Genomic DNA, 24,977 nt, shown 5'->3' on the forward strand with positions numbered 1-24,977 from the left:
ATTGCCCACTGTCTCAGTAGCTGTTTTATGCCTTCAGACAAATGAACTGTGTGTGTGTGTTTCTATTTGGACAACAGGGTTGGTTAAACCACTTATTCCACCTTTGGCAGGAGAGGAATTCCTATCCTCATTTTATTAGTTTCTTTTTAAATTGTTCCGAATTATATATTTGTTATAATACTTTTAAGATCATCAATAGAAAGTAATGTATATATTGGCCCTTTTTCTAGGTGCTACCATATTGGGGAAATCCTCATGATAGAAAAGTCATCAGAAGGTTCTGGAGTCAGGTAACATTCTACTTAAACTGCATACATACAGCAGTCATTATTTCTCTAATTGATGTGGATAATTTCTTTTAGACAAAAATCTTCTTATCTATTATATATTTCTGGACACTGATCAAGTTTCCATTTTTCTGATACAGTACTTTTCCTGTTGTAGGCAATCAGCTGGACTTGATTTCCAGGATTAATTAAGAATCTTTTTTTTGAGACAAGGTCTTGCTCTGTTGCCTAGGCTGGAGTTCAGTGGCATGATCACAGTTCACTGTAGCCTTGACCTCCTGGCTCAAGCAATCCTCCCACCTCAGCCACCCGAACTACAAGCAGGAGACAGCACACCCAGCTAATTTTTGGGACTATAGGCTCACTACCCCATGCCCGGCTAATTTTTGTATTTTTTGTAGAGATGTGGTTTCAACCTGTTGCCCAGGGTGGTCTCAAACTCCTGGGCTTAAGCGATCCTCCTGCCTCGGCCTCCCAAAGTACTGGGATTACAGGTGTGAGCCACCACACCTGGCCAGAACTTTTTTCTTTAATAAGCTGAAGACTAGTTTTCAGCCTAGTTTGTGGTAAACGTGACTGCTTTAAAAACAGTTATAGTGGCCGGGCATGGTGGCTCATGCCTATAATCCCAGCATTTTGGGAGGCCGAGGCAGGAGGATCACTTGAGTCCAGGAGTTTGAGACCAGCCTGAGTAACATAGTGAGACCCCATCTCTACATAAAATAAAATAAAAAAATTTAGCAGGGCATGGTGTTATATGCCTGTAGTCCCAGCTGTTTGGGAGACTAAGGCAGGAGAATCACTTAAGCCCAGGAGGTTGTGTTTGCAGTGAGCCATGTTCACCACTGCTGGACTCTAGTCTGGGTAACGGAGTGAGACCCTCTCAACAACAGCAAAACAACAAACAAAACCCCACAGTATGGTTCACTTCACTGCACATCTCCCTACCATATGGGAGAAGCACATCTTCAGGGCTATCTTAAACATTTTGGCCCTAGAAAAACAGTCCATACATCAGTTCCTTATTATGAATTATTAGGTTTCTCTTTTCACCCTTCCCCTTTTATATTTACAGAAGACCCTCTACACTCAGGATGCCCCCTTCCATGTGGTTATTACCAGCTATCAGCTGGTGGTGCAGGATGTAAAGTATTTCCAGCGGGTCAAGTGGCAATACATGGTACTGGATGAGGCTCAGGCGCTCAAGAGTAGTTCCAGGTAACATGAGTAGTAGAAACCAAACTCAATGCATTGGGTTAAGTACACGCACGTACATGCACACACACACACGCACACACACACACAGACTTGTATATATGAATGAAATGAAGATATGAGAAGTTTTATTTTATTTTTTTAATAGAGACAAGGTCTCGCTTTGCTGCCCAGGCTAGTCTCGAACTCCTGGCTTCAAGCGATCCTCTCGCATCGGCCTCCCCAAGTGTTGGGATTACAGGGATGAGCCACCCGTCCAATATATGAGAGGTTTTAAATATGACGTGACATGATCTCTGCATCAGTCATGTACCTGATCAGAAGGCAAAAATTCCCTTTTTTTATTTTTTCTTGGAACACAAATGTTAATGCCAAGAATACCAAGACTTTTCTCAACTTTTATCTCCCTATTCAAGAAGGTGACATTTTTACAGGTCATCTCTTCAGGGAAAATTTCTATAGAGGAAGGAGTCTCTGCCCTTGCTTTCAGGTATTATTTTAGACAGGAATTCTAAGTAGGAAGTAGAATGTTAGGTTATGTGGATTGGATGCTCTGTTTGTTTTATGTTGATTATCTGAGTCCCTGGATGGTTTTCAGATCTCCAAGAATCCTTTTATTCTAAGTTATGTGTTTAAAATATTCCAGTACCTTTGAGGTCCCGAAGTAAATAAAAAGTGTTATTTGGTGATATTAAACCTCAGGTTTGATATATTTTTTATTAATTCATGGTGAGTCCCTAGAACTTTATTAGAGGTCCATGTTAACTGGCTAGATGATATTTTCTGCAGAACTTTCTTTCTTCTATTCTTTTCTTTCTTTTCTTTTTTTTTTTTTTTTTTTGAGACGTAGTTTCACTCCTGTTTCCCAGGCTGGAGTGCAGTAGCGCAGTCTCAGCTCCCTGCAGCCTCCACCTCCCAGATTCAAGCAATTCTCCTGCCTCAGCCTCCCCGAGTAGCTGGGATTACAAGTGCTCGCCACCATGCCCGGCTAATTTTTGTATTTTTAGTAGAGACGGGGTTTTGCCATGTTGGCCAGGCTTGTCTTGAACTCCTGACCTCAGGTTATCCACCTGCCTCTGCCTCCCAGAGTGCTGGGATTACAGGCGTGAGCCCTTCTGTGGAAGTTTCTATCCTCAGAAAGGTATAACTTCCTACAGCAATCTTTTTTTTTTTTTTTTTTTTTTTTTTTTGAGACAGGGTCTTGCCCTGTTGCCCAGGATGGAGTGTTGCAGTGGCGCAGTTGGGGCTCACTGCAGCCTCGACCTCCCTGTCTCAAACGATCCTCCCATCTCAGTCTCAGAGCTGGGACTATAGGCGTGTGCCACTATGCTGGGTTAATTTTTTGTATTTATAGTAGAGACGAGGTTTCTCCATGCTGCACAGGTTGGTCTTGAACTCCTGGACTGAAGCCTCCCAAAGTGCTGGGAGTACAGACATGAGCCACCACGCTTGGCATACTGCAGTTGTTTGAAGGAGAATATGCCTTTGGCCAGGAGCAACGAAGACTCATTTTACATTTTCTTCTCACACAACACCCCTCATAACTGCTCCCTCCAAACTCATACTGGAAGTACACAGATTAATAATTTTAACACTTTGTACTACAGATATGTACTTTCTAATTAAATGACTTATGTCAGCAAAACTGGCTAAAGATAAGAGAATAGTTTATAAAGCCAGAAATGATACAGCTCTGCCTATTTGAGGCTGTTTTTTCTAAATCCAGATACCATGTTTTCAGTAGAGAGGAGTCATTTCCCTTGGAAGTGTCCTGTTTTCAGCTTTGTTGAATAATGTTTTTCAGTTGAATACATAATGGAGTACTTGATTCTGAATGTTAGTTTTTTGGAAGGCAGTTTTGTCAATATGGGGTCTCAGTAGGATAATTAAAGAACGATTTGTTGCTAACATGAATTTGTAACTTATTTTATCAAACAGTGTTCGTTGGAAGATCCTCTTACAGTTCCAGTGTCGGAATCGTCTTTTGCTAACCGGGACCCCAATTCAGAACACCATGGCAGAGGTAGGCACTAGTCCAGGTCCCAGGTTTATATCTTCATAAAACAGAAGGATTCCAGCAGAGCATAGAATTCTTTACCCGTTCCCCTGCAGTGCTACTGCTTTGTATAAATTATAGTCCCCACATAAAAGACTTGCCCCAAGTCGTCTTTTAGGCATAGGCATCATTCCTGTTTTCTTGTTCTCTGGCATAAGGCCAATGAATTACTGTATTCTTTTGTATTTATGTAAGGAATACTGACCACATTAGAAAATGTAAACATTTAATGCAGAGACGTGTTTTTGCTAGAGTTGAAATGTAATATTTGTTAACACAGAGGGGAGCTAAAATGTTTGGGGAGAGTTAATTGATCATCTAGAATAAAGGTCAGAAATCCTTATAGAGGCTGAGTGCAGCTGCTCATGCCTGTAGTCCCAACAACTTGGGAGGTTGAAGTGGGAGGATGCCTTGAACCCAGCAGTTCAAGACCAGCCTGGGCAACATGGCGAAACCCAGACGCTACAAAAAAAATCAAAAAATTAGCCAGGCATAGTGGTGCATGCCTGTAGTCTCAGCTACTTAGGAGGCTGAGTTGGGATGATTGCTTGAATCCTGAGGTCGAAGTTCCAATGAGCCGAGATCGTGCCACTGTACTCCAGCCTGGGCAACAGAGTAAGACTCCATCTCAAAAAAAAAAAAACCAAAAGAAGAAAACTTTATAGAAACTGACAGATAGTATATATTTTGTAGAGTTTGGAGGCCATACAATCATGGTTGCAGCTACTCAACTTTGCTTGTCTAATAAAGTAGCCGTAGACAATGCATAAGTGAATGGCCATGGCTATGTTTCAATAAAACTTGATTTAAAATAGTGGTAGACCAGACTTGGCCCAATAGGCCATATTTTTCTAACCCCTAATCTAGGATTATTAGTAGCAAGTTATCATACCTTAGGTTGTGTTCAATTATGGAATAGATTTTTATAAGAAGATCGTTAAAACTATCCCATTGCAAAATCTGAGCATGACTTGCGCTTTGAAACTTTTAGTTTGAAATTAGTTGAAAAATAATCACATTTTGCTACAGCACCTAATAAAATTAGGGTTGGTTGATGAGGCAAGCATGTAGTTGAATTCATTCATTTTCTGTCTTTCACTCACACATACACATGCATCTAGGCACTTACACACTAATACACCTGCAATTTTCTCTCTCTACTCTTAATACATCCTTACATGCTGTCATTTTGTTGCTCTATAGCTATATCATTTTTGTCTTTGTTTACAGCTTTGGGCTCTGCTGCATTTCATTATGCCAACATTATTTGATTCACATGAGGAATTTAATGAATGGTTTTCCAAGGACATTGAGAGCCATGCCGAAAACAAATCCGCTATTGATGAGAGTGAGTACTATTATGAGCTGGGTTTCTATCTACCTATCAGTGTAGGCAACCACATAATTGCATATTTTCTTTTATTTGAAGAATTTTTCTTCCAGTATACATAGAAAAATCAGGGGGGAAAAACCCACATTTTTTTGCTTATAAAATAATTGTGTTTTTTGTACATATTTAACAGTCAAAAAGAACTAATTTAGATGATTACTACTATAGTCTTGTCTAATCAAGGCAGATCAGGCCTGATTCGTAAAGTATTATATTTTAGCTTGCAGAATTCACATTTCCCATTTAGATCTTGAAAAATTCATATTGGCCAGGCATAGTGGCTCACATCTGTAATCCCAGCACTTTGGGAGGCTAAGGTGGGCGGATCACGTTAGGTCAGGAGTTCAAGACCAGCCTGGCTAACATGGTGAAACCCTGTCTTTACGAAAATACAAAAATTAGCTGGGCATGATGGCGGGTACCTGTAATCCCAGCTACACGGGAGGCTGAGGCGGGTGAATCGCTTGAACCCAGGAGGTGGAGGTTGCAGTGAGCTGAGATTGCATCATTGCACTCCAGCTTGGGTGATAGAGCGAGACTTTATCTCAAAAGAAAATTCATATTTAATTCTTTGTGGGTCAAATGGGTCAAATGCTATGGGTCTAATGGGTCAAAGCTTTTTTCCTGTGAAAAAAACAGCAAATATTAGAAGGGCCATTTTTGTTATTTTTCTCTATGTATTAGAATTTGTGTCCATTGTGAGCATTTTTAACCTTATCAATACTTTTGATCTTGTTGAATAATATCTCTCTGATTTTAAGAGCATTCTGAAGTGTTTATTACACAGACATGAGCTTGCTCACTATTAGAAAAGTCCTTATGTGATTTTACACTATAAGTTGTTAATTTGCTGACATCCTTTGGAAGGTAATTTTTGGGCAACACTGAGAGTCCCAGATAATTTTTATTATATACAACCCTATTAGTGATAAAGTGTCCCTAAAAGCTAAAAATGAATTCTAATGAAAATAGAGCCTAGTACATTTATCCTATTGACTATAGCAAGATGGTATAAAAAAATTAAAATTCCTTGCTTTCCTACTTGGGAAAAAGTTTCAGTCTACTTTTAGAGAATCATTGAGCCAAAGGATTTTTTAAGAGTTTGGTGAGAGGTAGATGTGGTATTTGTTTCTGTTGTTTTTGTGAAATCAGTATAATGTATTATTTGGGGGCCTCCCGGCATTTCAGATCAACTTTCTCGCTTACACATGATTTTGAAGCCATTTATGCTGAGGAGAATCAAGAAAGATGTGGAAAATGAATTATCTGACAAGGTAAGTAAAGAAGACCTCATGTGTTTAAGCCTCAATAGGCACCAACTTAAGATTCCAGGGGGAGAAATTTATTGATATATGTTTAGTTGAAGTTTGCTTGAAGGAAGATGTTTAAACTTGCATGGATCAAAGAGGACTTAAAATGAGGCAAATAATTGAGGAAAATAACATCTTTTTTTCTTTTTTTGAAATACTTTTTACTGGAGAATTTGAAACATTACAAAAGTAGAAAGATAGTATAATGAATCCCCTTGATCCATTGTTCCGTGACAATAATCATTAACTCTATCTCTTTCTTATTCAAAAGCAAATGCCGGATGTTTTATAAATGAATATTTGTTTATAAAGTATTTTCATGTGTATTTCTAAAAGATTTGGTTTTTTGAAACACTGCCTAACCACATGCCATTATCACACCTATTTAAAAAGACCAATTCCATGATAGCATCACGTATCTAGTCAGTGTTCAGATATCTCCAGTTGTCTTTGTGTGTGTGTCTCTCTTCTTCAAAGAATTAATTTGTAGCCGGGTGCGGTGGCTCACGCCTATAATCCCAGCACTTTGGGAGGCTGAGGCAGGCGGATCACGAGGTCAGGAAATTGAGACCATCCTGGCTAACACGGTGAAACCCCGTCTCTACTAAAAATACAAAAAATTAGCCAGGCATGGCGGCAGGCGCCTGTAGTCCCATCTACTCGGGAGTCTGAGGCAGGAGAATGGCATGAATCCGGGAGGCGGAGCTTGCAGTGAGCCAAAATTGTGCCACTGCACTCCAGCCTGGGCGACAAAGCAAGTGTCTGTCTCAAAAAAAAAAAAAAACAAAAAACAGAGTTTGTCAGAATAAGGATACAAGCAAGGTCCACACATAGCATTTGGATGGTCTGTCTCTCAGTATCTGGTTTGTTGTTTCTTTTGAGGCAGGTTCTTACTCCTTCACCCACACTGGAGTGCAGTGGCACGATCTTGGCTTACTGTTGCTTTGACCACTTGGGCTCCAGTGATCCTCCCCCATCAGCCTCCCAAGTAGCTGGGACTACAGGTGTGTGCCACAATACCTGGCTAATTTTTGTATTTTTTTTTTTTTTTTTGTAGCGACCAGTTTTGCCATGTTGCCCATGCTGGTCTCAAACTCCTGAGTTCAAGGGATTTACCCGCCTGGGCCTCAAAGTGCTGGGATTACAGGTGTGAGCCACTGTGCCCAACCTCTTAGTATCTTTTAATCCCTCCCTCCTTTTTTTCCCCTTGTAGTTTTTTTTTTTTTTGGTAAGAGAAGGGCTCGCTCTATCACCCATGGTGGAGTGCAGTGGTGCAATCACGGCTCACTTCAGCTTTGACCTCCTTGGCTCAAGCAGTCCTCCCACCTCAGCCTCCCTAGTAGCTGGGTCTACAGGTGTACACCACCACACCTGGCTAATTTTTCTTTTTTTTCTAGAGACAAGATCTTGCTATGTTGCCCAGACTAATCTTGAACTCCAGCAATCCTCCCACCTCAACCTCCCAGAGTGCTAGGACTATAAGCATGAGCCACCGTGCTGGACTTAAAAAATCAGGGATTGTATGTATATCCTCTTCAAAGAGAGGAGTAGAACTGTACATTTATTTAGTCTTTTTTCTCAAAATCTTGATGGGCAGTTTTTTGAAATTGGCTGATTTTAGCTAATAAATAGCAATGTCACATAGATACAACTGAGAGAAGGAAAACATTTTATTTAAAAAATGAATCCCTAATGCATTTATATTTAAAGGGTCATGTAAACAATAGCAGTTCATTGTTTAAAAAATTTTTTTTTTTTCTGAGACTGGATTTTTTACTCTGTCACCCAGGCTGGAATGCAGTAGCACGGTCATGACTAACTGCAGCCTCAAACTCTAGGGTTCATGGGATCCCCCCACCTCAGCCTCCCTAGTAGATGGTACTATAGGTGCACACCACCATGCCTGGCTAATTTTTCATTTTTTATTTATTTTTTGTTTTTTTGAGACTGAGTCTTGCTCTGTCGACCGGGCTGGAGTGCAGTGGCGTGATCTCAGCTCACTGCTACCTCTGCCTGCCGGGTTCAAGCAACTCTCCTGCCTCAGCCTCCCGAGTAGCTGGGACTACAGGCGTGCGCCACTATACCCAGCTAATTTTTGTATTTTTAGTAGAGATGAGGTTTCAACATGTTGGTTGGCCAGGATTGTCTTGATCTCTTGACCTCGTGATCCACCCACCTTGGCCTCCCAAAGTGCTGGGATTATAGGCGTGAGCCACCACGCCCAGCCCTAATTTTTTATTTTTTAATTTCTATAGAGTCAGGGTCTCACTACGTTGCCCAGGCTGGTCTCAGAACTCCTGGGCTCGAGCAATTCTCCTGCCTTGGCCTCCCAAAGTGCTGGGATTTCAGGTGTGAGTCACTGCACCCAGCTAGTTCATAATTGTTGTTTAGTACTACATAGGGAGGTGATCTGAAGATCTAGTATGGTTCCTAACCACTGTATAGTGTGTGTTTCTTAAACATCATTTAGTGTTTCCTATCTTACTATAGTTTTGCTAGGGAAAGTTAGAGAAGGCATTAAAGCAAAGATGACATGTGAGCTAGGTTTCAAATGATGAGTTGGCATTTACTAGGAAAATACGGTGGGAATGGGGGGCTAGGCAACAAGGGCAGCATGAGCAAAGATAGAGTAACATTGAAATATGCAGCCTGTTTTGGCTAACTTTCAGATCATTGTGGCTAAGTGGTATGTGAGGAGGTTATGATGATGAGAATCTCAGTAAGGTAGGTTTGATTATGGGAGAACTTTCTTTTTTTTTTTTTTTTTTTTTTTGAGATGGAGTCTCATTTTGTCACCCAGGCTGGAGTGCAATGGTGCAATCTCGGCTCACTGCAACCTCTGCCTCCCGGATTCAAGTGATTCTCCTGCCTCAGCCTCCTGAGTAGCTGGGATTACAGGCACGCGCTACCACACCCTGCTAATTTTTGTATTTAGTAGAGACGGGGTTTCACTCTGTTGGCCAGGCTGGTCTTGAACTCCTGACCTGTGATCTGCCTGCCTCCGCCTCCCAAAGTGCTGGGATTACAGGCGTGAGCAATTGCGTCCGGCCTGATTATTGGAGGCTTTCTTTGCCGAGATGAGAAGTTTCAACATTTTACTATAGGCAAAAATGCACATTGAAGATTTTTCAGCAGTTGAATTCCTTTATAAGCTATATGTGGAAAGTATATCACAACCAGAAGAAACTGGAGGCAGGAAGACCACAAAATATTATCAATCTATGCTATATCAGATGAGGGCCAGCAGTAGGGCAATGGGTATGGTTAGAAAGGGTGGTAGATTCCAAGCTGAATTGAAGGATTTAGGAAATACTAGAACATGAGGTGTCAGAGAGCATTCAGAGGTAAGTTTGTCTTTCCCAACTGAAGGAATGGTAATGCTATTAAGCAATTTAGTAAATTGTGGAAAAGAGAACTGTTTTTCTGACACATCACATATGCAATTGCTGCAGACTGAATGATACTCTTAGAGTTAGTAGTTGCAGGTACTGGCCTGAATTATGTTTGGGAATATATTTTTGTATGTTACTGTGATGACTGTTAGTTGGCACAGTTAGAAATGGAAGAAATTGCCCAGGGAAAGCAAATGGAATGAGTGATGAAGAGAAGAGGGCCAAGGAATATAAATTTTTTTCTGAATGATTGTCCACATTCACAGGTTTATAGAGATACTGAGTTCACATATGTTTATTCTCAATCATAATATGGTTTGTGTGTGTTTTCAACTTTAAGCTGATGCTGAATTTTCTTAAAAACTACTTTTCCAAATATAAATGTTCTTACTGATTTTTAGATTGAGATTCTAATGTATTGCCAACTGACCAGCCGACAGAAGCTGTTATATCAGGCACTAAAGAACAAAATTTCCATTGAGGATTTATTGCAGTCTTCTATGGGCTCTACCCAACAAGCACAGAACACCACCAGCAGCCTCATGAATCTGGTTATGCAGTTTAGGAAGGTAAGAGCTTAGGTCAGTTGCCTTGAAGTTTTGGTTTTTGTTTTTTGAGATAGAATTGTCTTGTTCTATCGCCCAGGCTGGAGTGCAATGGCACAATCTCGGCTCACTGCAACCTCTGGTTCCCAGGTTCAGGCAATTCTCCTGCTTCAACCTCCCAAGGAGCTGAGACTACAGGAGCCTGCCACCACACCTGGCTAATTTTTGTATTTTTAGTAGAGATGAGGTTTCTCCATGTTGGTCAGGCTGGTCTCAAACTCTTGGCCTCAAGTGATCCACCCACCTCGGCCTCCCAAAGTGCTGGGTGAGCCACTGTGCCTGGCCTTGAGATTGTCTTTATTAACCTATTTCAAGAAAAACAGTCTATCCTTGATGCCAGATAAACAAAGGCTGTTAATGAGATGAAAATGGGAAAGTATCCATTCCCAAAGGTAAACATTTGGGATTTGGGATCCCCTGTCATTACGTATAATGATGTCTGCATGTGGTAATATTGTCTTACCATTTCCCTTCCTTTTAGGTGTGTAATCACCCAGAGTTATTTGAACGACAAGAAACTTGGTCTCCATTTCATATTTCCCTAAAGCCATACCACATTTCAAAGTTTATCTACCGTCATGGACAGATCAGGGTCTTCAATCATTCACGAGACAGGTAGGGAAGTATTACTATCTATTCACTATTAGTGTTTTATAATTTACAGTTTTACAGCTTAGTAGATAAATTTAGTGGAGAGAATATGAGTTCCCCAGCAATGAGGCATTGAAGCAAAGGGTGGACAACTATTTGTTGAGGGATCTTATGGAAGGAATTTGAGCACTGTGTTTTGGTTTTTGTTTTTTTTTTAAGATGGAGTCTCACTCTGTCGCCCAGGCTGGAGTGCAGTGGCGCGACCTCGGCTCACTGCAAGCTCCGCCTCCCGGGTTCATGCCATTCTCCTGCCTCAGTCTCCTGAGTAGCTGGGACTACAGGCACCTGCCATCGCGCCCGGCCAATTTTTTGTTATTTTTAGTAGAGACGGGGTTTCACCGTGTTAGCCAGGATGGTCTCGATCTCCTGACCTCGTGATCCACCCGTCTCGGCCTCCCAAAGTGCTGGGATTACAGGCGTGAGCCACCGCGCCTGGCCGGAGTTTGAGCACTGTTAAAAGTTCAGCTAGGTGGCCTTAAAGGCCCTAGTCACTTCTGGTTCTTCTTTGAATCAGGAATGTGCACCGATTTGTAAATATGTACTTGGCAGCAAGTATGCATATCTATGCCCCATTGCTGAAATTGGTTTGTGGTGGCTTACTTTACATTTGGAATCGCACTTATGGGTGAACTGATTGTATTGTAAGTTAATCAAATTTACCTTTTTCTCAGAGTCAGCAATGATAAATTTAGTAAAGTTTGAAGTGGTTGTTAATATACTAGAGACGACTTCCATTCAGAAAATAGATGTGTGGTCCATTCCACACCTGTGAGTTAGTATGGCTCTGGCTTCTGAATTTTTAAACAAGTTCCCAGAGGTTTTTTCTGCATATCAACATTTGAGAACCATGGATTTAGAAAGCTCTTTTGTAGAGAAACTCATCACCAATATTTAGTTTAATGAAACTGAAATTGAAACACATTTCTTGGATTTTACTTCATGAGTTATTTGTAGCTCCAGGTTAATATTTAACTTGAGCTGGGGGGAGCAGGCCAGAGCTGTACTGCTTTTTGTTTTATATAGTATACGATACCTTAGGGCACTAGAATTGTGATTCTCTGAAATAAAATGAGACTACTTTTAATTTGTATTATCTTCTTACACTTTCACTAAATACTTTGTATTTTTTTAAGTGTATGCTATGATTTTTGCCTGGTAATGTGGCAAGAAACTTCTTAAAAGTGAAACAATTTCAAAACTAAAAGGTTTTACTTGGTATGGAACCTCTAGTCTAGTTAACTTTCCATTATTTATGTTTGGGTTTGGCTTTATTTTATTTACTTACTTTGCAGGTGGTTAAGGGTTCTTTCTCCATTTGCACCAGACTATATCCAACAGTCTCTCTTTCACAGAAAAGGTAGGTGTTTTGATCTTTGGGAAAGGAGATTTGTCAGGGTTTTTCCAGGATGCTCTTTGTTTTGCTGAGAGACTGATTTAGAACAACTATTAGTTTTGCCTATATGGTAGGCCTTTATTTATAAAATCTTGATAAGATTTAATTAAGGAAATTAGTTGTCTTTATAGGCTCTGTGAGTTGTAGTTATGAGAGGAAAAAGTAGAAAATAGTATTATTGACTTTCCATCTTTATTTTATACCTTCCTTTCAAGAATTTCTTGACCTTGAAACTTGACAAAGTCAGTGCTGGACTCTCTCATTAATGAGACTTCCTTCCGTCTTAGCCTAAGGAAAAGAAGCTACTCAACTTTGCTCATTGTCGAAAATATTAAGGCCAAGGTTCAGAACCTTTCACCTCTGTCCTGTCCTTTTCTTTTTCCTAGCATTGGACAAAGAGAAGGCATTTAGGCAAGCATCCAAAAATCCCAAAGGTAATGTAGGAGCCATCTCTAGTCTAGTCCATATATATATGCCATATCTCATAGGCCTGCCTCTCTTATGTGTAATTGTAGTATAAAGGTGTGGCACCCTAACTTGCACCAAAGTGGCTAGATCAGAACCTTTAGAATAGTGTTTTGTTCTTAAGTCAAAACTCAGCAGTTGAGCAGGCTTTAACTGAGCGTCGTCTCTTGGTTTGCTGTTGGGTTTCAAATTGTCTTTTATATTTCAGGTATTAATGAAGAAAGCTGTTTCTCTTTCCTTCGCTTTATTGATATATCTCCAGCAGAAATGGCAAACCTTATGCTTCAGGGACTTTTGGCCAGGTGAGAGGTTTGCTTATTGCTTGATAAGAGGCCAGTTAGGAATAAATGGGATAGATATTGAATACTGTGGAATTAAATATTTAATATTATATCATCTTAGAGAACTTGTCGTTAATTTTCTTTCGTTAAGAATAAAGTTTGTAGGCCGGGCACGGTGGCTCATGCCTGTAATCCCAGCACTTTGGGAGGCTGAGGCAGGTGGATCACCTGAGGTCAGCAGTTCAAGACCAGCGTGACCAACACGGAGAAACCCCATCTCTTAAAAAATACAAAATTAGTTGTACATGGTGGTGCATGCCTGTAATTCCAGCTACTCGGGAGGCTGAGGCAGGAGAATTGCTTGAACCTGGGAAGTGGAGGTTGCTGTGAGCTGAGATGACGCCATTGCACTCCTGCCTGGATCAGTTGAGGCCAGCCTGGATCAGTTGAGGCCAGCCTGGATCAATTGAGGCAACAAGTGCAAAACTCCGTCTCAAGAAAAAAAAAAATAATAATAATAATAAAGTTTGTTGGCCAGGCCCAGGCACGGTGGCTCACACTTGTAATCCCAGCACTTTGGGAGGCCAATGGGTGGATCACTTAAGGTCAGGAGTTCAAGACCAGCCTGGCTAACATGGCGAAACCCCATTTCTACCAAAAATACAAAAATTAGCTGGGTGTGGTGGTACACCCCTGTAGTCCCAGCTACTCGGGAGGCCAAGGCAGGAGAATTGCTAACCCAGGAGGCGGAGGTTGCAGTGAGTCAAGATCGCTCCACTGTGCTCCAGCCTGGACAACAGAGCAAGACTCAGTCTCAAAACAGAACAAAACAAACAAACAAAAAGACTTTAATTTGTTATTCATACGTGAATTGTACCTTTCTTTTGCTCATTTAGTAATCGTATGATGCTTCATAATATATCTTAAATAGGCCAGGCGCGGTGGCTCATGCCTGTAATCCAGCACTTTGGGAGGCCAAGGCAGGTGGGTCACCTGAGGTCAGGAGTTTGAGAGCAGCCTGGCCAACATGGTGAAACCCCGTCTGTAATAAAAACACAAAAATTAGCCAGGCATGGTGCCATGCGCCTGTTTCAGCTACTCAGGAGGCTGAGGTGGGAGAATTGCTTGAACCCAGGAGGCGGAGGTTGCAGTGAGCCTAGATCATGCCACTGTACCCCAGCCTGGGCAACAGAACAAGAATATATATATATATGTATGTATGTATGTATGTATGTATGTATGTATACACACACACACACACACACACACACACACACCTTAAATATAAACTGTTTAGGCTTTTCTCACATAATTTCTAGTAAGTCTTGTTTTACTTGTTTCTACAGGGCAAGTGGAGGCTGGTGATTCACTTAGTTAGTGATTGCAGCATAGCCTGCCTCAAGTGTTCTGGGAAGTTTAATTCTTTGTTCTTTGGTATAATGGTTCTCACTGATTTTATTACTTTTGATTTATGTAATTAGAAGTGGTTATCTCCTTAACGCGAAGGAATTTTTTTTTTCCCCGAGATGAAGTCTCACTCGGTCACCTAGGTTGGAGTGCAGTGGCTTGATTTTGGCTCACTGCAACCTCTGCTTCCTGGGTTCAAGTTATTCTCCTGCCTCAGCCTCCCAAGTAGCTGGGATTACAGGCGTGCACAACCATGCCTGGCTAATTTTTTGTATTTTTTTTTTTGTAGAGGTGAGGTTTCACCATTTTGGCCAGGCTGTTCCCAAACTCCTGGCCTCAATTGATCTGCCTGTCTCATTCTCCCAACGTGTTGGGATTAAAGGTGTGAGCCACCGTGCCCAGCCAAGGTGAATTTTTTTTTTTTTTTTGAGACAGAGTCTCGCTCTGTCGCCCAGGCTGGAGTACAATGGCACAATCTCGGCTCACTGCAATCTCCACCTCCTGGGTTCAAGCGATTCCCACGCCTCAGCCTCCCAAGTAGCTGGGATTACAGGTGCCCGCTACCATGCCCTTTTGTAGTTTTAGTAGGGACTGTGTTTTGCCATCTTGGTCAGCCTGGTCTCAAACTCCTGACCTCAGATATTCCACCTGCCTCGGCCTCCCAAAGTGTTGGAATTACAGGCGTGAGCCACTGCGCCTGGCAAATTTTTTTAAATACTGATAGGAGCTTTGCGGAGGATTTTAGTTTTCGTAGTAGCAAACCATGTAATGCGAAATAATTTATCTGAAAGTAGGAAAGTAGGAAAGAACTGTTTCTAAAATGATAAAGATTTACAAAAGAGTTATGTTAATGAGAGACAATCCTTGGATCATTCCTTGCTGCTATGAACGACCCTCAAACCTCCATGGAGCACTGAATAAGCATGTCTGCTGTGGTTTGTTTCAGATGGTTAGCTCTTTTCCTGTCTCTGAAAGCCTCCTACAGGCTCCATCAGCTACGCTCCTGGGGAGCACCAGAAGGGGAGAGCCACCAGAGATATCTGAGAAACAAGGATTTCCTTCTTGGGGTTAATTTTCCACTCTCCTTTCCAAACCTTTGCAGCTGCCCTTTGTTAAAGGTAAGCAATTATTTGAGCATAAATTACCACTTAGTATCTTCTTTCCTTTTCCTTGAATCAGTAAAAATACTAGTAAAGTAAATGAAGGCCTGACAGAACCAAAAAGTTCCCAGAGGAGTGGGTGGTGCAGCGTATTGAGTTCTAACTTAATTTACACTTTGTATATATATTTTTGAGTGTATTTATATTTTCAAAATGTTTATTTTTTACAATACTGTGAAGTACACAGATCTTAAGTGTACAGCTCTGTGAATTTATATATGTGTATACACTTGTGTAACAACCACCTAGATCAATATATAGAACACTTCCAGCTCCCTCATGCTCCTTTCCATTTAGTAGCTCTAGTTTAGAAAAAGACAAACCAACAATTAAAGGTAATTGCCATATTCTACTTGTGTCACCATAGATTATTTTTGCCTGTTTGTGAACTTTATATAAATGGAATTATCTTGTATGTACTCTTTTGTAACTGGGATTTTTCACTCAGTATTATTTATGAGATTTGTCCATGTCGTATATAGCATTCTTTTTTTATGGCTATGAAGTATTACATTGTCTGAATGGACCACAATTTATTAATCTGTTCTACTGTGGTAGATATTTTGGTTGTTTCCAGTTCTAGGCTATTATGAATAAAACCCCTATGCACATTTGTCTACATGTTATTTGATGAATGCAAACACTCCTTTCTTTGGTGTTTATGTCCAGGAATGGAATTGCTACACTGTCAAGTATAACCCTGTTCAGATGTAGTAGCTTTTGCCAAACGTTTTTCCAAAATAGTTTTATAAATTTACATTTGCACCTACAGTATGTGAGATTTGCTATTTTTCAGCATCCTCCACTACACCTGGGAATGGCAGTCTGTTTTGTTTTGTTTTGTTGTGTGACTCCTTGTGAATAATCATTCCTTATAGTTTTAATTATTTTTATGAATGTGTAGTGGCATCTCATTGTGATCTTAAATTGTATTTCCATGAAAAGTAATGATATTATGTACAGTTTCATACAATTCTTGGCCCTTACAGAATAGTAGGTGACAAAGAAGGTGAAAAAAGGTGACAGGAACTGAAGTTATAGATGTAGGTCCAGGTCATATGGCACCTCATAAGAATTGCTGAGGGTTTGGAATTTATTCTGAGTGAGATAAGTAATACTAGAGAGTTTTGAGAAGAGGAGTGACAGTTCGTTTGTTATAGTCCTTCAGCTAGATTGAAGTTTAGAAACTAGGTCATTTTCCTTGTATCCTATAGAAAACGTTAATGGGGTAGTTTGACAGTTACTGTTGTAGGATGAAGGACATTCTTTGGCTTGGTCATTTGCATTTGCCCCCTGTACACTGAAAAGCTCACATGATTTCCTTCTCTTCTATTTTCCCAGTTGGTTTCTTAAGCATTGCTCCATGTAATTTTTGGACTTTGGAGAGGGAATCAGTAATGCAAATTAATGTAATTGGATTCCAGCCTGTTTGGAATAATGCTGTCAGTGGTGGCAGGGTGATTTCCTGCTGGTGAAATATTCCTAGTACGTCTACTGGGAACACTGGTATGTCTGAAGAGTTGCTTAACCTTCTGTAAAAGATTAATTCCTTCTCTCAACCCCTAAATTTGGTAATATATGTTACTACTGTAATACATTTTTATCAATTCTGCTTTTTATACAAAAAGCACCATTCTTCCAACAGATTGTTGTTCCCTATTATATGGACACCTGCATTTTTCTTAACGCTGGAGATATGCATCACTCATTTGTATTCTTCTCTGTTTTCTGAAAATATTGTAGTGTGTTCCAGAGTGTCTGCTTAGTGAGGTCCTTATATCAGTTAGAATTGCCTGAGAAATGCAGGTGTGGTTAGTATGCTTTATGGGAAACTGGTCATAAAATATGTTTACCCAGTTGAAAGATTCACTATATTTACTCATTTTAATTTTATCCCATGTTGTGGATAGACATTTGCTCTTGTAGTAGTTTAGAGTATACACTGAATTAATGAGCTGTTGGGCCACAGGGAGCTGAAAGCTTATATATGTGTGGAGACACTGTTCTGCTTTCAATCTCATCATCCTTATCTCCAACATATGTATGTATATTGAAATACCAACCAAGTAGTATATTTTGCTAGAGCTTATTGTTCTTATAATTAATGATAAGACTGTCAGCCGGGCGTGGTGGCTCACACCTGTAATCCCAGCACTTTTTGAGTCCAAGACAGGCAGATCCCTTGAGGTCAGGAATTCAAGACCAACCTGGCCAACGTAGTGAAACCCCGCATCTACTAAAAATACAAAAATTAGCTGGGTGTGGTGGCACATGCCTGTAATCACAGCTACGCGGGAGGCTGAGGCATGAGAATCGCTTGAACCCGGGAGGCTGAGGTTACAGTGAGTGGAGATTGCACCACTGCACTCCAGCCTGGGTGACAGAGCAAGACTCCGCCTCAGAAAAAAGACTGTCGGTTTTAAAAGATCTCTGCTTTCAGGGTCAGGAGTGTTGGCTTGGGCCTGTAATCCTAGCACTTCGGAAGGCCAAGGTGAGAGTATCGTTTGAGCCCAGGAGTTCAAGACTAGCCTAGGCAATATAGTGAGACCCCATATCTACTAAAAAATTTTAAAAATTAGGTGGGGCGTGGTGGCTCACCCTTGTAATCCCAGCACTTGGGGAGGATGAGGTGGGCGGATCCCTTGAGGTCAGGAATTCAAGACCACCTTGGCCAATGGTGAAACCCTGTCTCTATTAAAAATACAAAAACAGTTAGCCAGGTGTGGTGGCACATGCCTGTAATCTCAGCCTACTCAGGAGCCTGAGGCAGGAGAATCTCTTGAACCCGGAGGCAGAAGTTGCAGTGAGCCGAGATCATGCAACTGCACTCCAGCCTGGGCGACAGAGCAAGATTCTGTCTCAAAAATAAAATTAAAAATTAGCCAAGCATGGTGGTGGGTGCCTGTAGTCCCAGCTACTTGGTAGTCTGAGGCAGGAGAATCCCTTGAACCCAGGATGTCAAGGCTGCAGTGAACCCTAATTGCATCACTGTACTCCAGCCTCAGTGACAGAGCAAGACCCTGTCTCAAAAAAAAAGGAAGTCTTTCCTTTCAGCCACACAAAATGATCTTTAGATATTATCCACTCTTAAAGATTAGCCTAGGTTCTGAATAAAGAACTAGAAGCCGGCTGGGTGCGGTGGCTCATGCCTGTTATTCCCAGTACTTTGGGAGGCCGAGGCGGGCGGATCACCTGAGGTCAGGAGTTCAAGACCAGCCTGGCCAACGTAGTGAAACCCCATCTCTACTAAAAAAATACAAAAATTAGCTGGGCGTGGTGGTGGGCGCCTGTAATCCCAGCTACTAGGGAGGCTGAGGGAGAGAATTGCTTGAACTCGGGAGGTGGAGGTTGCAATGAGCCAAGATCGCGCCATTGCACTCCAGCCTGGGGAACAGGAGCAAAACTCCGTCTCAAAAAAAGGAAAAAAAAAGAACTAGAAGCTCCAGATGTAACAATTAACAATAATGTAGAGGCTAGGCATGGTGGTTCATGCCTATAATTCCAACACTTTGGGAGGCTGAGGCGGGATGATCGCTTGAGCCCAGGAGTTAGAGACCAGCCTGGCCAACATGACAAAACCCCGTCTCTACCAAAAAAATACAAAAATTAGCCAAGCATGATGCCGTATACCTGTAGTTCCAGCTACTTGGGAGGCTGAGGTGGGAGGATTGGGAGGCTGAGGTGGAAGGATCGCCTGAGCCCAGGAGGTTGAGGCTACAATAAACGGTGATCCCACCACTGCACTCTGAGCCTCAGAGAGTGACAGAGTGAGACCCTCTACGTCTTTGCAAGAATGTGGCATTGTCTGTCTCTTCATTTAAACTTTGTTGGGTAGTGGTGTCTTATTATGTCTTTAGTTAAATTTCTCTTGTGAAAATGATATTGAATACCTTTTCTGGTGTTTATTGGCCATTTGGATAATTGCCTTTATGAAATGTTTGTTCAGAACTCTTGTTTATTTTTCTTTTGGGCTGACTGTATTTTTCTTATGATTTGTGGTTCTTTGTACATTACAAATATCTTCTACTCTGTAACTTTCTCATTTTCAGTGGTACCCTCCTCTGCCCACCCTTTTTTTTGAAACAGGATCTGGATTGTTCTGTTGCCCAGGCTGGAATGCACTGATGCAGTCGTAGCTCAGAATTAGGATTAGGTTAGGGTTAGGTTTGCTGTGTTGTTCAGGCTGGCCTTGAACTCTAGCCTCAAGCAATCCTCTGGCCTCAGCCTCCCAAAGTGTTGGGACTTAGGCATGACCCACTGCACCCAGCCTCAGTGTTGTCTTCTGATGAATAGTTAATAATTTTTGTATCCTGTTGAAGAATTCTTTGCCTCCAACAAATTCACGAAGATTATTCTATTTCTCTCCATATCCTATTTATTGAAAAGACCATTCTTACTGGACTGTAGCATCACTTGTCAAGCAGGTGTCTATGTATGTGTTGGACAGTTTCTGAACTCTGTTCTCTTCCATGAACCCATTTGACTATCCTTGAACCAGTGCTACTCTATCTTAATAAGTACAGCTTCACAGTAAGTCTTGATAACTGGTGCACAGATCCTCTGACTTTGCATTTCTTCTGTATTGTTTTGGCTGTTCTTAGCCCTTCGTGTATTCATGTAAATTTTAGAATTGGCATATAAATCTTATTTTATCATATTTTCTTTCCTTTTTTTTGGTAGCAGCAGGGTCTCACTATGTTGTGTCCAGGCTGGTCTTGAACTCCTAGGCTTAAGCAGTTCTCCCACTGGTCTCCCAAAGTGCTGGGATTACAGTTGTGAGCCCATGTGCTCGGCTAAATCTTATTTTAATCTCACCTCTTTTTAGCAGTCTAGGTAGTATAGGTCAGTAGTCCCCAAATGTTTTGGTTATGTACCCCTGTAATAACAACATTCTTACTCTATTTCTCCAATGTCTATATGCTATTTTGTTTTAAATTATATACATGTACTAACATATTAATATTTACATTGTGAAGTTTATGTGTGCCTACCTTGGAAACCACTGATATGAACAGTTTATTTGAATAGGGAATGGTTTTAGAGGGGAGACTCAATGTTTACTATAGAAGATATTCCTGTGTTTTACATACTGTACATTGTTTTTCAAACTTTTAAATTATTTAACCTCAAAGGTCCATGGGGGGCATGGATTTGTATATCGTAAATGCTTATCGATTGAATGAATCTCCAGTGTAGACTATGATCTTTGGGAATTGTCTGGTGCTTCTTTTTTCATTGCTCTAGGCTACCTTCAGAACAGCCTCTTCCCAATGTTAGTCCAGTCCAGCAAGGAGAAACATATGTAATTAATGTTGTTTACAAACATATTACTGCATACCACAGTAGGCAGAGTGTTAACAATCATTATCCCTGTGCTGTATTTGGAAGGGTCACTCATGCACATATTGAAAATATACACTCATGCTTAAGAACACACACACACTTAATGTGGTTCAAGATAAGACTTTTAAATACTACACAATTAACTGAGTAATGGTAGATAATTAATGGTAGAGTTCAGAATGGGAGAAGATCACTTTATAGAAATAGTATTGTTAAGTTGGATCTAGGCCAGGTGTGGTGTTGGCTCATGCCTTTAATCCCAGTACTTTAGGAGCCTGAGGTGGGAGGATTGCTTGGAGCCAGGAGGCAAGACCAGCCTGGGCAACATAGTGGGACTGTGTCTCTAATTTTGAAAAAGTTGGATTTTGAGTGGTAGAGATTTGGATAGGAGGAACATAATTCCAAGTTAAGGATTTGAGCCAAAATAAAGGACAGTAATGACAGAAGAGTCTAGAAGGGTAAGTTTGGAAAGTCTTTGAATGCCACCCTATGCTGGTTTAGATATTAAGCTTGTTATCCCAGCCCTATTTGTCTTACTTTCTTCAACAGATGCTAAAAGTTGTATTCCTCCGGGTCAAATGTTGGTAGCCACTGTGAAGCCATGAGAAGGAGTATTCTGGTAGCGGGTTCAGTAAGGCTGCTAAATCACTGGAGTCATTATATCAAACCAGTTGGGATCTTTGTTGTTTGTATTTTATGAAGATTAACCTCAGAGTGTGATATCAGGAAGAATGGAGGCAGCAATCCATGTTAAATAAGATGTTAAGCAAAAGTTTCAAGTGTCAGGTACTAAAGACCCGGTAGCAATGGTCGTTAACAGAAAGATCATAGAAAAGGAATCAAGGGACTTTGATCAGTTTGGATATGGATGGGCATTGGAGATGGAAAAATTACTTCAAAAAGCCAGAGTTCAGGAGAGGATCCAGAGGGAATCTTAAGTTCCATATCAAGTTTAAAGCAAAAACTAAAGAGTGAGATTAAGAACTCTTTGATTGTGAGTACAGATAGAAAAGAGAAGGCAGAAGCCCAGTGGTAAGGATTTTTAGGGAGAAAGATCCTGGTTAGGAGGTGTAGAGGATGAGTATTGAAGTGTGACAGTTAAAAAGAAAAAGTAAGATATTTCAGAAGGGGAGTTTGGTTTAAGTGAAAGTTGACTTTTTTTTTTTTTTTTTTTTGAGACGGAGTCTTGCTCTTTCACCCAGGCTGGAGTGCAGTGGCGCGATCTCGGCTCACTGCAGGCTCCGCCCCCCGGGGTTCACGCCATTCTCCTGCCTCAGCCTCCTGCGTAGCTGGGACTACAGGCGCCCGCCACCGCGCCCGGCTAATTTTTTGTATTTTTAGTAGAGACGGGGTTTCACTGTGTTAGCCAGGATGGCCTCGATCTCCTGACCTCGTGATCCGCCCGCCTCGGCCTCCCAAAGTGCTGGGATTACAGGCGTGAGCCACCGCGCCCGGCCTGAAAGTTGACTTTTTTAAGAGAAAAGAGTTACAGATTTCACAATGAAAAGGGAAGAAGATGTCGGGTGCAATAGCTCACGCCTGTAATCCCAGCACTTTGGGAGGCCGAGGTGGGCGGATCACCTGAGGTCAGGAGACCAGCCTGGCAAACATGGCAAAACCCTGTCTCTACTAAAAATAAAAAAAACTAGCCAGGCATGGTGGCTTGTGGCTGTAATCCCAGCTACTAGGGAGGCTGAGGCAGGAGAATCACTTGAAAACGGGAGACGAAGGTTGCAGTGAGCTGAGATCATGGCACTGCACTCCAGCCTGGGCGACAAAGCAAGACTCCATCTCAGAAAAAAAAAAAGAAAGAAAGAAAAAGGAAGAGGAAGACAGTTAAGAGGGTAATAGAACATGCAAGAGAGGCATTTGGTGGGAGTGCACAAGTTGGTTAATTATACTTTTTTTTGAGACAGAGTCTTACTCTGTCGCCCAGGCTAGAGTGCAGTGGCACAATCTTGGCTCACTGCAACCTCTGCCTTCCGGGTTCAAGTGATTCTCCTGCCTCAGCCTCTTGAGTAGCTAGGACTACAGGCGTGTGCCACCACTCCAGGCTAATTTTTGTAGTTTTAGTAGAGGTGGGGTTTCACCATGTGGGCCAGGCTGGTCTCGAACTCCTGGTCTCAAGTGACCCTCTCACCTCGGCCTTGCAAAGTGCTGGGATTACAGGCATGAGCCACCGCACCCAGCCCAACTATACTTTTTAATAGGATGGAAAACTCTTGTGAATACTGGCAGGCTGTATAATTAACAGAAAGATATTTCTCTGCCACAAAGAATGTTTTACAATGTCCAGAACAACTAACACTAAGCTTAACATTATTTTATTTAATTAATTAATTTTTTTTTGAGATGGTATCTTGCTCTGTTGCCCAGGCTGGAGTGCAGTGGCACGATATTGGCTCACTGCAACCTCTGCCTCCTGGGTTCAAGCTATTCTCCTGCCTCAGCCTCCCAAGTAATTGGGACTGCAGACGTGTGCCAGCACGCCCAGCTAATTTTGTATTTTTAGTAGAGATGGAGTTTCACCATGTTAGCCAGGCTGGTCTTGAACTCCTGACCTCAGGCAGTTTGCCCACCTCAGCTTCTCAGAGTGCTGGGATTATAGGCTTGAACCATCGTGCCCGGCCTTAAGCTTAACATTTAAAAAAAAAAAGGTCCTATTAAGTGGTTCTCTTTCTGTCTCTTTTTTGTCCTTTTTTCTTCAAGTGAGAAATCAATCTATTTTTAGTTTTTGGTTTGTTTTGTTTTGTTTTTTGAGACAGAGTCTTGCTCTGTCGCCCAGGCTGGAGTGCAGTGGAGTGACCTCGGCTCACTGCAACCTCCACCTCCCGGGTTTGAGCAATTCTCTTGCCTCAGCCTCCTGAGTAGCTGGGATTACAGGCACCTGCCACCACACCTGGCTAATTTTTGTATTTTTAGTAGAGAGGTGGGGCATTGCCATGTTGGCTAGACTGATCTCAAACTCCTGATCTCAAGTAACTGGCCTGCCTCAGCCTCCCAGAGTTCTGGGATAACAGTCGTGAGCCACTGTGCCTGGCTAAAACCAATTTAAATGTTTGAACATTTTATATAATTCATCTTCCCTTTGTGGTCTGGTTATTTTGGCACTTTTAAGGTTAAATAAGTGTTTGCTGAATGACCTAGTGAATAATGGCACATTGTATTAATGCACCAATATTAATATTAATACTAATATTGGTGCATTGGTACTAATCTTTGGAACATGGTATGTATTAATCTGAGGGAATGTCTTCTAGCCTAAAATTAAAAGTACAGTTTTACTCTTAATATTTTAAATAGAATTTTGTGAAGAGCACTAACTTCTAGGGGTTTAAGGAAAGTGGGCAGGATAGGTAATCTGTTTGATCATTCATTGATCTTATTGCGCTTAGTTATTTTTGCCCTGCATTTGATCTGAGAACTAGAGGTGACACGTTCCTTGGGTAGTAAGGAACACCAGAGAGAAGTGAATCTATAGAAACTTGCAATAGAGGTTGCTAGTGAGCTCAACTATGGATTTTAGCCCCTGTAGTAGTAGTAATATAACATATTATCTTAAAACCTAGAGATTAAAGCAATAAACACTTGATATCTCACACTGTTTCTGTTGGCTGGGAACTTGGGAGCAGATTAGCTAAGTGGTTCTTTTTTTTTTTTTTTTTTTTGGGAGATTATTGCACTCTGTTGCCCAGGCTGGAGTGCAGTGGTGCGATCTTGGCTCACTGCAACTTCCGCCTCCTGGGTTCCAGTGATCAGTGATTCTCCTGCCTCAGCCTCCTTGAGTAGCTGGGATTACAGGTGTGGGCCATCATGCCCAGCTAATTTTAGGGTTTTTTGTTTTGTTTTGCTTTTGTTTTTGTTTTTGTTTTTTTAGTAGAGATGGGGTTTCACCATGTTGGCCAGACTGGTCTCAAACTCCTGGCCTCAAGTGATCTGCCCACCTTGGCCTCCTAGAGTGCTCAGATTACAGGTGTAAGCTAAGGCGCCAGACTTTTTTTTTTTTTTTTGAGACAGAGTCT

At 41.4% G+C, this 24,977-nt stretch overlaps 1 protein-coding gene across 2 annotated transcripts in view; it reads left to right on the top strand.

Moving 5' to 3' along the window:
* Nucleotides 1-24,977, top strand: part of INO80 (INO80 complex ATPase subunit) — a 139,151-nt gene that overhangs the window by 56,239 nt on the left and 57,935 nt on the right. For both annotated transcript variants that reach the window (XM_030814281.1, XM_030814280.1), the window contains exons 15-24: nucleotides 231-290; nucleotides 1,363-1,505; nucleotides 3,441-3,525; nucleotides 4,789-4,906; nucleotides 6,137-6,222; nucleotides 10,052-10,219; nucleotides 10,737-10,870; nucleotides 12,199-12,263; nucleotides 12,973-13,066; nucleotides 15,399-15,570. In XM_030814281.1, the coding sequence (XP_030670141.1) occupies nucleotides 231-290; nucleotides 1,363-1,505; nucleotides 3,441-3,525; nucleotides 4,789-4,906; nucleotides 6,137-6,222; nucleotides 10,052-10,219; nucleotides 10,737-10,870; nucleotides 12,199-12,263; nucleotides 12,973-13,066; nucleotides 15,399-15,570 (1,125 nt within the window). The remainder of the gene's footprint in view (nucleotides 1-230; nucleotides 291-1,362; nucleotides 1,506-3,440; nucleotides 3,526-4,788; nucleotides 4,907-6,136; nucleotides 6,223-10,051; nucleotides 10,220-10,736; nucleotides 10,871-12,198; nucleotides 12,264-12,972; nucleotides 13,067-15,398; nucleotides 15,571-24,977) is intronic.

This window comes from Nomascus leucogenys, chromosome 6 (assembly GCF_006542625.1).
Source record: "Nomascus leucogenys isolate Asia chromosome 6, Asia_NLE_v1, whole genome shotgun sequence".
Classification (NCBI taxonomy): domain Eukaryota; kingdom Metazoa; phylum Chordata; class Mammalia; order Primates; family Hylobatidae; genus Nomascus; species Nomascus leucogenys.